Source organism: Syngnathus acus, chromosome 16, assembly GCF_901709675.1.
Source record: "Syngnathus acus chromosome 16, fSynAcu1.2, whole genome shotgun sequence".
NCBI classification, from domain to species: Eukaryota; Metazoa; Chordata; class Actinopteri; order Syngnathiformes; family Syngnathidae; genus Syngnathus; species Syngnathus acus.
In genome coordinates, this window is record NC_051101.1 from 13182941 (window position 1) to 13194685 (window position 11745).

An 11745-nucleotide genomic window follows, 5' to 3' on the forward strand; every position below is an offset into this window, starting at 1 on the left:
ATCTTAAAATGTATTTAAAATATTTGTTTTCATTACTATCAAAAATGCATTGAAGTTTTTATCCCAAAATATCTCCAAAGTTTTAAATTTAATTTTTTTTACTTTTTGTATGAAAAAACATTTATCACATAATTCATCGATATTTTTGTCTTGTATAAATATGAGTACTTTAATATTTATTTACTTTTATATAGTTTATCCCCACAAACACAAATATATATTTTTAATGCTCTCAAATGATCCTTGCATTCATTTGACACTTTTGAAGGATGATGAGCTGGATGGGCGTGGCCTATGGGGGTGTGACTTTGAGTGACAGACGGCATAATGTGGCGCCCGGTTAGCCTCCGTGTCCCCTCGTCAACTTCCCCTGCCCGGATCCCCTTTCTGGGGGTCACAGTTCACCCATTAGGATGCCCCTCGGTGCCTGATAATGCACACACTCCGTGTGTGTGTGTTGGGGGGGGGGGGGGTTCGAACCCGTGCACTGTCAGCAGGGGTTGAGAGGCCTGACAGCCACCATCAGTCTTTGCCCGCACACACGCCGAGTTTGTGGAGCCTCGGGGGCTCGCTTGTCCTCGCGTTGGCCCGTCCGCCGAGCGCTTGCACTGATGACAGCTAGCTTAGTCAGGCTGCTTCGTTTCATTCATCAATCATTTCATTTATTCAGCAGAAATAAGGGTTGTAGTTTGGGATTTTTCTGTTAGCTTTCTTTTTTTTTTTACTAGTTTTTTTATTAGTTTTTGTTTTATTTATGGAGTTTGACACTTTCACGAGTCGTTTGGTGAACATATCCGACGCTCGTGTGCCGACACGACGCACCTCCGGACTCGTACGTCGCCGTCAAAGATTTGCTAATCGTGGAAGTTGTAAAGTTGCGCGATGTTTACGTGACGAAGACTCTGCGCTGTTAACCCTTTCTGCTCAGTCAAAGCCCGGTCACTGTTTATGAAAGGTCGAGATGAGGTCCAACTTTGAATTTTCAGATCTAGTATCAGGTCACAGCAAAGGCCAAGTCTACAATGAATGCGTGTGTTGATGACTTGGATGGACTCTTGGTGAAGGAGTCCAGCTGCCGGCTGAGGAAACAGGAAGGAGGTTGACATCTGCGATAAGAACTCAATGTTGTCTTGCGTTCGGGATTAGCGTTCACCCCTCCGGAGAAGGTTAATGGTCCGCACCAGCCGGCCGCATTCCTCCGCGGCGGACTTTGACGCAGCCTCACCTGTGTTTGGAGTTGGTTCGTTTTTTTTTTTTAGGCCAACCCGCAAGAGGGATTTACGTTTGGGCGGAGTGCAAACGGGACCCTCGGATAAGGAAGGCGCGAGGTAAACATTGACCCGAACGCTATCGCAGGCTTGTCCACGTCCCATCTTTCACGGCGAGGGGAAAACTGTGCAAACAACTCTGATAACTCTCTTTCATAGTATCGTTCGATAACGGCCACATCCCGCCGGCCGGGCCTGACTCGTTTTTCCATTCTTCCACGCCGTTTGATGATAAATTTGACACCTACAGCAAAAGATTTAAAAGATACTATATTTTCACAACATGAAAACAATGCTGCCAATATGGTGAGAGTAAACAAAGTCACGTGATGTCTGGTGCTCTGTTGAAATCGGGAGCCAGTTTGTTTACAACGTGAGACTGAGCGTCCCGACATGTTGGGACACAGGCCATCCTTTCGGCTTCTACACTTGACCGCGAAACAGAAAATAACTTTGTTCTTTTTATAGACTGTGTCGCCATCTGCTGGTCAGTTGGTGTACTGCACAAGCAAAGTACTCGGACATGTCTCCCTTTTCCTTTGCCAGGTTTTTTTTTTCTCCTCATGCCATAGACACTTTTAAAAACTTCAGACGACTACAACTTCATGCAGTTTGAACATTTTTATTAGGATGCAGACAACATAACTTTCACAATGTCTATCTTTTGGTTTAGTTCTTGCAGGTGCCTTCAAAGAATTCATTACAAGCCACAGTGAGCGCCGCAACCAGAACCACAAACTCCTGAAAGTCCAGCTGTTGGTCGCCGTTCTCATCCAGGTCAGACATAATCTTGTCAACAGCGGACGCGTCGCTGCAGCCCTGAAAAACAAAAAGCTGGCGCTGAACACAACCATTTTGTCTGATTGGGGGGAAACAAAATGGCCACTTACGGACATGAAGTCAGTGAGCTCCTCCTGCAGGAGCGTCTTGAGCTCGGCTTTGCTCAGCTTGTGCTTGTCGCCCTCTTTAGACGAGTACGAGTGGAAGATGGTGATGAGACCCTCGATGGCCTTTTCCAACTGACGGCCCATTTTGTCAACACGCTCGGTACCTGCAACACACTAACGCACAATTTAACACAAATATAAAGACTGTGATGGGGGTGGGGGAACTCACTGCAATCTTGCATCCTAAACAGGACACATAAATCTTTTAAAAAAAACAAAAAAAAAACAAGCCAGATATCTTAAATCCATTTCGCCTTTTTCACACAACCACGCGGCAATTTCATGCAAAAAGGCAACGGGCGAACCAGAGCACAAAATGGTTTCCAAGTAAATCTTCACATCCTGTCCTAGCTTTTGCCTCTTCACTTTTGGATGCGGTGCGTATCCCAGGGGTCAAATCCTGATCAACTGTACTCCCTTTCACACTGGTACCACCCAGCCTCTGAAGCCGGCTCGCCATTATCAACCCCATTCCGCGTCGGTACCTTTCAGAATCCAACGAAGTGTAATATTACCGCGACTGCATGCTTTCGCACAGCAACACAGCATCCTGCAATCAGATAATTACACATCAGCGCCGGCACCAAAAAAAAAAATTGGCCAATGGCGACAATTGTTTCCAAGCAGATGTCACGCCGCTTTCCGCCATTACCTTCGATTCAGGCGCCGTACTGCCTTGGCGACCATTCAGCATCGGTTACCTTTCACATAAAAAAAGCAGCACAGGGTAAACTTGGCTTAAGCTTCCAATGAGATGGTTCTGTCCTCATAGGGATGGATGGAGCACTATGAATGCTCCGATACTACGTCACCGATAACACTTTACCAGCTTTGTTATATGTATTGGAGCGAATGCCGTGTATTTGATTCAAATTAAATATTCATCCCAACCGCAATCCGTAACAGCGTTATCAAATATCTCTGTCAGAGAAAAAAAATCGTATTGTTCTTCTCACAGCAACAAGGCATTTTCTACACTGGTTGGCACCGCGGGACACCCGAGAAGCTGCAACGTGGGGGGTTCGGAGTCATATCACCTCCAAATAAAAGAATGGAAAAAACACAGCAAAGTGAGCCAGCCTCACGCTGAGCAGCCGAGACACCCCCTGAAGATCTGAATCCACTTTCAGCTCTCTACATATTTTATGAGGGTGCAGAGCACTGGTAGGAAATAAAGTCGAAATTCTTTAAGGAGGCTTAAGATTATTTTTTAATCATCACTTTCAATTATCTCAAACGATGTCATCAGCATAAGAGTACCATTCGACAAAACCCAGAAGTGAGCTGACTTTTTGGAAGTTTTATCAGAGGCAAAGCAGAGACCTGACCCCACCCGTGTGCAAGGTTTTTTTCAGGACACGATGTCACGGATTCAATTCTTACAGGTAGAGATGCGGAAAATATTCATTCCTTTGGGCTTTCAGTATATCAATCACAAGTTTTCATATTTTTGACCCCGTTCAGAGCTTCAAGTTTAAGAAGAAGACAAATATCCCCCCTGCCACAAGTTCATTTAATGGCCTTGAAATCTCTTACACACACCACCTCAAATTAAACAACGCCACACTTTCAAAAGGCCTGTTAAAATCTTATTTTGATCATGTTTCTTGAATACAAAGAGAAGCAAACTCACCTGACCACGAAGTTAACAAGCCCAAGTGTGTCCAGCTGGCATGTCATCACTTATGAGCGTTTCGACCTGGAACCGGATTCATCTTTTGAGTGACAACAGCGACCCCTCTGGTCACCGGTGGTATGACGCGTCAGTAAAGTTGCACGTGAATGAAAATGGAAGCACGCTTTCAGTTGACGACCGTGGAGTGTCTTTCTCCGCACGAAAACAGGTCGCGAAAGTACTCTGATTACATCGTGTTTTCAGACAACAGTCAAACGTGAAAGTAAGAAATATTAGTTGAGTATAAATAGCAAAGGTGATCGATGTTTTTAAACTAGTTGATCCACGATTAGCGCCACCTCAGGGCTAATAAAGCTAACAATGCTAAGCGCTAGCAATTTAGCAATAGTGTTATTTTCCCAAACATTTGATTGAGAATTAGCTCAAACTACGAACTAATGCACGTATTCATTAGTGTTTTGGACAATATCATACAAAATGGTTGTCGTTTTTCAAACTGCTTTTACAGATAGTTGGTTCGTTTTTATCCCACCCGTGGAGTGTCTTTCTCCGCACGAAAACAGGTCGCGAAAGTACTCTGATTACATCGTGTTTTCAGACAACAGTCAAACGTGAAAGTAAGAAATATTAGTTGAGTATAAATAGCAAAGGTGATCGATGTTTTTAAACTAGTTGATCCACGATTAGCGCCACCTCAGGGCTAATAAAGCTAACAATGCTAAGCGCTAGCAATTTAGCAATAGTGTTATTTTCCCAAACATTTGATTGAGAATTAGCTCAAACTACGAACTAATGCACGTATTCATTAGTGTTTTGGACAATATCATACAAAATGGTTGTCGTTTTTCAAACTGCTTTTACAGATAGTTGGTTCGTTTTTATCCCACCCGTTTTTTAATTCAGTCATATGGATAACCGCATTGCAATTCCACATTTTTATTCAAGAAGACAGTAAAAAAATAAAATAACAAATGTCCAGCATTTTACAAATATTAACAAATGTAGAAGAATATTTTAATTCTACTATGATCCGGAAGCGCCTGACAATTATATATTTATATATGCATGTCTGATTCTGTATACGCGATACTTCAACAAAGGCAGGGCAATTAATACTTTTCATTTTTCTACCGGTAATAATAACGCCAGCTTATGAATGCAATTTAAGGAGCATGTAGCTTAAGCTGCAAATCTGTTGGCTTCACCAAGTACACAGCGGGGGTCCGATCCTTTCAGCATCCCGGTATCATGTTCACGTCGGACCTTTTGTCTCGGTTTACAGAGGGAAGTGCCTCACGCTACCACAGGGATTTGTCTTTCGTTAAACACTTCGTCTTTATTGTACTCCGCTTCTCCATCAGGATGGGGCACTTCCGGCTCACTGACCTCCGTCCTCGAGTGGCCCCCCACGGACGATTTGTTCCTTCGGACGCTATCTCTGGTGGGTCTGCCCAAGACGCTCCTCAACTGTGTCCAGAAGAAGGCCTGCTGATTAGCCTGCTGAGGCCACTCCAGGTAGGTCTTGGTGCTCAGCATCTTCTTCAGCTTGCAATATTTGCTAGGCAAGGAGCTCGGGTCGATGGGCTCCTTCACCACCAGGATGACGTCGCTAAATGTTTTGCCTATGGCTCGCTGCTGAGCAAAGTATAGCTCGTAGTTGCACCACTCGCTGTTCACAAAGTTCCGCGACAGCACAAATATGACCTGCCCAGAGAAACAGGAACAAATCATTTATAAATCAATAATTGTTTAGTATCCATGGAAACTTTGCTTGCCAGTCTTAGGAGCAGACATATTAAAGTGGTGCCTTGAGATACAAGTTTAATTCGTTCAATTCACTCGTGTCTCAAATCGTCTATCTGTATTGAAAGTAATTTTTTTTAGTAAGAAAAATGCCACTCAATATGATATATTGTATATGTATGTATATATATTATATTATGATATCCTCTTGAGTTATGTGACTTACAAAAGGGACGCAATAAAACTGCCCACTGGGTGGCGATGTTGCTCTAAGTTTATTTCAAATGAGAGGTGGAGACTTGCCGTTCCTTCTCTGTGAAGTCAGCATAATGTGTCAAGACTTCATTTTATTTCACTTAAGTTCAGTTTATTTTTTTTCTATTTGGCATCCGATTCTCAAACGTCTAAGCTGGTTTCGCTTTGAGGGCACAAAAAAACAGTTCCTCCAGTCAGCTTGCACAACATCTCTGCCTTACCTTGCGACTGCTCTCGATGTTCTCAATGATGTTGTCGATAATCCAGCGTCCCGGCATGAAGTCCCTCTCGTGTACGCACAGTCGGTAAGGGTTCCGGTTGTTCTCCAGACACGGCAGCAGATGTTCCCTCACCCATTCGGCGTCCCAGTGGCTGTAAGATATGAAGGCGTGATAGGCGAAAGGTCCGACTTCTCCGGCGGCTCGCTCCTTGTGTCCTCTGTATTTGGCTCTGATGATCTGATACGTGGCCTTGGTGTACCACGGCAAGTCAAAAATGTAGCAGATAAGCATCAGGATGAGGATGACGGCCGCGGTGGTGGTCACGCTGATGATGATGACCAGTCTGACGTCGCACGCCACCTCGCTCGGGAGGTATTTGGATATGACCGTGTTGAGAAAAGGCTCCGGGTGGTAGCACTTGTAGTTCTCGGGCCAGTCCGTTAGGTTGACCCGTCCTTTGGCCTTGGTGTCCTCGATGAAAGCATGAAGCTCGCAGGTACAGTGGTACGGGTTGTTCCCAGCTCTCAGGTCAGAGAGTCCGGGCATGAGCTGGAATGATTCCTTGCTCATTAGACCAAAAGAATTCCCGTCCAACGCCAACCTGAACAGCGAGGGACTCTCCCACTTGGACGGGATGAACTTGATTTTGTTGTCGCTCAAAAGCAACTCCTTCAGGTTGACGGCCTTCTCGAAGTATCTGACATTTAGCTGGTCTAGGTTGCACGAGGACAGGTCCAGGAAGTGCACGGTGGTGGGCAGACAGTCGAGGCCTTCTGCGGTGAACTGGTTGTGGTGCGCGATGACTCTGGTGATGTTCTCTTGCCAGACGCAGCCTCGGCTGCTTTGGGCCGATCCCATCTGGTTGCGACTGAAGTCCAACACTTGCAGCCGGCGGAACTGCCTGGTCAGCGCCGACAAGTCTCTCAAGCTGACCAGCTCGTTGGTGCTCAGGTTGAAGGTGTGAAGGCTGCTCATGGAGTCCCTGTAGTTACACAGCTGGTTGAAGACGTACTCATCCCGTAGGCGGTTGTTGGAGACGTCGAGGACCTCCACGCCGTTCATCTCCACCCAGGCGTCGCAAGGAACAGCGTTGAAGTAGACGTAGCCGATGGACAGGCGCCTGATGTTGTTGAACCAACTAAAACGCCAGTCGAAACGCAGTATGTCGGGATTGCTGATGTACCTGAACGACATCGGGAACGGCACGGTTAGCGTTTTTGCCATCAACAAGTCAAGATTTGCTGAGCCGGCGCATCTTACCAGAGATCCAGCGTTTCCAGATGCAGGTTGGTGATGCTGGATTCGGCACCGCTGTCGGTAAACGTCGGCGAGCGTGCAAAGTCAATGTACTGGAAGCGGACCCTCTTGATGGGGGCCTCTTGCAGATTGGTCAGGGCCATCCTCAAGAGGTTCTCGTTGAACTTTCCTCTGTGGAAGACCAACTGGTAGGCTGAGACACGGCTCAAACCCTGGAAGATGTCTTCGTCTCCCGTGTAGTACGAGAACTCAAAGAGGTTGCGGAATTGGATGCCGCCGAAGGTCTTGTTGGCGAGGTCTCGCAAGATGTGACGGAGAGCGCCAGGCCGCTGGTCGACGGCCATGTCGAAGCCTATCTGGGCAGTCTGGAGAATCCGCAGACTTCCAGGCTCGTAGTAACTTAAATTGGAGGAGCATTTGATAGCGAAAGTTTGTAACTTGATGTTCTTCAGTGAGTCAAAGTCTTCCTTCTTCAACCCCTCCACCAGAGGGCCACCCAAGGACAGAACCCGCAGTTTGGCCAGCCGTGAGAATCCCTCGGCTAATGTAGCGCGCTTGTAAAGGTTGTTGGACATGAAGAGAAACTTTAAGTTCAGCAGAGACGTCAGCACCGAGGCGGGAATCTCTCCCAGGGAGTTATTGAAGATGTTGAGATGTTCCAGCAGATGGTTGTTCTCGAATGCGTCGTCGTGGATATGCGAGATGTTGTTGAACTGCAGCTTGAGCACGCGGAGGCGAGGCAGATGCGCAAAGTCCTCTGAACGGATCGCTTGGAGTTTATTGTAGGATAAGTCGATGTCCTCCAGTGTGGATGGGAAATATCTCCACGGGACGCTCTCCAGCTGGCCGCCCAGGCAATTTGCCACGCGGCCCCCGTTGGAGAAGCTGCAGGGTACGTCTCCCGTGGTGCCGGTTAGCGTCGATGGACTCTGGGTTGGTGACGCGTGTCCTCCGTTAAAGACGCCACTGAGGACGATGAAGGTCCACAACATTGTGACTCACCTGGAGATCACATGCAAAAACGCCCACCATCAGTGTGCAGAAACCGCAATATAATATCATCTTATTAAATCGGGCCCCAAATGGATGGAAAGGAATCATCCAGAGTGTAATATGGAGAAATTTCTAATAATCTCTGTTGGGCTAATTAATGTTTTAGTGTGTAATCAGAGAAACTGTTGATTTGGAACTAGCTCGAGTTGCCATGGTAACCCGCCTCATGTGTGCAATGCCTGTTGGCAAGATATGAGCTCTTGTTTATCCAGTTTCTTTTCCAACCACTTTCTGTTTTTATCTCCAGCATTTTTCGACAACATTGCCAGTTGGCACACATTTAGCCACTTTGCTTGTGGCTGGAACGTTTCGCCACTTCTGATCCTTGTATGGCCATCGAAACATTAATGTGCAATTGATCGAAATTCAATTATCATACTTCACATAACGAGAAATGTAAAGCATGGAAACATTATAGTTGGAATATTAAAAAAAAATAAATGGGTGTGGAAAATAATACTTTTTGAAAAATAGACTGGAGAAGAATTTAGCCTTGGCCTGGTTTGTTATTAACTTGCACGGCAGCAGCAGCAGCAGCAAGACTGATTCATCGGAAGGAAATTTTACGCCTACCTATGCCATTTATCAGAAGCGGGATTGGTCAGTCTTTATCTATGACACTTTGAAATTGCCGCACCTCCTTCAATGGACTGGCAGCTTGCGAGAAACTAGGTCACGTGGACCATTGTGTTATTGTTTCCCGTCAAGTGGCTCGTGCGCTGTGGCGAAATGTTAGGTCATAAAGTTCACACTGAAGCTATAAAATAGAACCACTAGAGCCCGCCAAAACGGACTGCTCCTTCTGAGGTAAAGATAATCAATGCACAAATAATTTTTTCAAAAATCTGCTATATTATGTGGGACCATTTGAACTTTTTGCACAAGCAGCATTTGTACTAGCTAACCTGCACGTGATACCTAACAGCATCCTGTTTTGTTGGCTGCTAATATCTTAAGCACCATCTATAAGCAGCAACTTGCAACGCCGCGTCGTCAGATCTTGTTATGATGTCAGGTTCGTTGGGATATTAGCGAGTCAAAGCTTGTCTTTTCTTGAGGTTTAGCTTTAAATGTTTTTATTATTTTTTTAATTGGTGCTGGCAGCGTGCGAGTCGTGCTTGTTGCTCAATCCACCCGCCCAACGAATGATTGAAGAAGAGCTGATTCGGTCACAACCATTAATTCATTTATTGTTTATTTACCGTAATTTTCGGACTATAAGTCGCACCGGAGTATAAGTCGCACCAGCCATAAAATGCCCAAAAAAGTGAAAAAAACCCATATATATGTATATAAATCGCTCCTGAGTATAAGTCGCCCCCCCACCCAAACTATGAAAAAAAACCGCGACTTATAGTCCGAAAATTACGGTAGTTTTTTCAAAATACTTACAACTTTCACCTTAAAGATTTTACTCTATTATATATGATATCAATGTCTTTTCCTCAGACATTTTATTTTTCTTCTAATAAAAAAACAAATATTTTCACAGCAGTTAAGCCAATAAAATAAACACTGGAAAAATTCATAGGAATGCCTAAGTCACTTATTAGTCATTTATTTTGGACTAGCCCCGTCTTTGAGCCGCGTTATGGCTTGGAGCCACCTGTTGAGCAACACTACTCCGAATCACATGTGCATCCATCCATTCAACAACAACAACTCAAATGATGATATTTGCCGCCGATCGAGTTGCAGTAATTCCCGTCTAAAGTTAAACTCACCTTCTCAGACTCGGTCAGTCAGTTGCTTTCTCTTTCTCCCTCAGCCGTGGTTGCTTGTTTGAATCGGGGCAGTGTGTCAGAGCAGTTTGTATCTATTGGCCGAGCTTACTCCCTGAAGTCCTCACGCTCCCTCCTCTGCGTGTGTATTTTGTGTGTGTGTGTGGTGTTCAGGAATGAGGAACAGCCTCCAAAATGTGACTTGTTTTTTTTTCCTCGCTCTGCTGACTTTACACAGACTATTGAAAAGTAGAAGTACACCCAAACGTGCTTTATTTTTGCCATGATTTGATTTTGTAATGTATTCATCACAAAAGCACGAGGAAATTCTCTCCTTTACAACATTCCCAGTGAAACTTTCGGTTTGGTGAGGAAAAGACTAGACTGATTGACAGAATAAAAAAAAGCCTCAAATAATCCATATGTTATTATGCTAAAATATATGCTGATGTGATTGTGCATAGCAGAATAATTAGTGAGCAGCGTTGTATATGTATAACACTATGCACACATTAATAAGAATTTTTTTTAACACAATCGGTGGAGCAACAAATGTAGACTTACAGGCATATATTCTTTATCCTCTGCGAAGAACGGCTAATATTACCGCAGCTCATTTCATTGGGGAAAATAACTAATTTTGAGTTACAAGCACAGTCGCAGAACAAATGATACATCAACACTAGCCCTGATGACGCAGGCGTCCCATTTTAACTTCTAGACGTTAGTTTTCCTTGCGACTTATTTTGTTTCTCTCCCTATCAGTGACGCATGTCTGCCAGCTTGTTTTGACATCCATCTTATCGTTATCAGTTTTGACTCGCGCATGCTTGGCTTACGTCTTCCATTGTTCTCATCTTTGTTTTAATAACTCACTGGTTCCGATTGCAGTTTATGCAGCACCAGCATGGTCAATATGAATACAAGGCATCTCGTTGTGTTCCAGAAGAAACTTTGACATTCAACATGCACCACACATTTCTTCATGATTATACTGTACTCCGTACCGGAATCAAATATTTGGGGGCGGGTACTGACGGGAAAGGTTGGGTGTGGATCATTAACTAGCCACGCTAAAGGTCAACGTGTTCTTCGTTCTGAGACGTCTGACCTTCATTGGCCTTTTCCTCCAGACTTGTTCACTTTAAACAAGCTCTTGTGTCGGAACAAAGAGTATTAAATGCGGGTCTGAGCAACACGGCTCTGAAAATTGAATCATGTTTTTCTTGACAAACAGATAGCACAACATAGCAGAGCAGCCTCGGCGTACGGGGACATTCCTCTGAGGACAGAAATGTCGAAAATCTGGACCGAGAGGGTCATTAGTTTGAAAAGGTCGTGGAAAAAATGTCCCATTAAAAAGGCCCTGTCTAAACAGAAGAGTGGCTTTGATTTATCATCCGCAAAGTCCTAAAACCTGTCCCCCAAAGATTGCGACAGCAGGGCACAAAACAATAAGTTGGTATGCAAAACGCTCATTTAGCAGCAACAACAACCAACCTATTGTGACCACCCCCGGCCGGCCGGCCGGGCGACACACCTCATGGAAACAAAGACGAAGATTCCCGCTCTACAATTTAGCCCTAATGAAGCCTTTTGAATTCATGTTAAGCAGCATCAGGCACATCTCAAAGTGGAAAACAA

The 11745-nt window shown here is 44.8% G+C and overlaps 2 protein-coding genes across 6 annotated transcripts; both read right to left on the bottom strand.

The window, feature by feature from the left end:
• Positions 1–1907: 1907 nt before the first annotated feature.
• On the bottom strand, positions 1908–4258 carry s100a1 (S100 calcium binding protein A1). Of its 3 annotated transcripts, XM_037273640.1 has the most exons (5): positions 3849–4258; positions 2868–2916; positions 2731–2765; positions 2159–2319; positions 1908–2087 (listed from the first exon to the last, which is right to left on the bottom strand). In XM_037273640.1, exons 2-5 carry the CDS (start codon positions 2900–2902, stop codon positions 1938–1940), a joined length of 381 nt encoding a protein of 126 aa, XP_037129535.1. In that variant the 5' UTR covers positions 2903–2916; positions 3849–4258; the 3' UTR covers positions 1908–1937. The 3 variants fall into 3 exon arrangements, with proteins under 3 accessions (XP_037129535.1, XP_037129537.1, XP_037129536.1); XM_037273642.1 differs by lacking the exons at positions 2731–2765; positions 2868–2916 and having other exon boundaries at positions 3849–4037; XM_037273641.1 differs by lacking the exons at positions 2731–2765; positions 2868–2916 and having other exon boundaries at positions 2159–2329; positions 3849–4037.
• Positions 4259–4769: 511 nt separating this feature from the next.
• tlr18 (toll-like receptor 18) lies at positions 4770–10261 on the bottom strand. 3 transcript variants are annotated; one of them, XM_037273022.1, is made up of 5 exons: positions 10105–10236; positions 9146–9182; positions 7331–8332; positions 6071–7253; positions 4770–5555 (listed from the first exon to the last, which is right to left on the bottom strand). In XM_037273022.1, the coding sequence occupies exons 3-5, from the start codon at positions 8317–8319 to the stop codon at positions 5145–5147; spliced, it is 2583 nt and encodes an 860-aa protein (XP_037128917.1). In that variant the 5' UTR covers positions 8320–8332; positions 9146–9182; positions 10105–10236; the 3' UTR covers positions 4770–5144. The 3 variants fall into 3 exon arrangements, with proteins under 3 accessions (XP_037128917.1, XP_037128916.1, XP_037128918.1); XM_037273021.1 differs by lacking the exon at positions 9146–9182 and having other exon boundaries at positions 7331–8329; positions 10105–10261; XM_037273023.1 differs by lacking the exons at positions 9146–9182; positions 10105–10236 and adding an exon at positions 8954–9116 and having other exon boundaries at positions 7331–8329.
• Positions 10262–11745: the final 1484 nt, after the last annotated feature.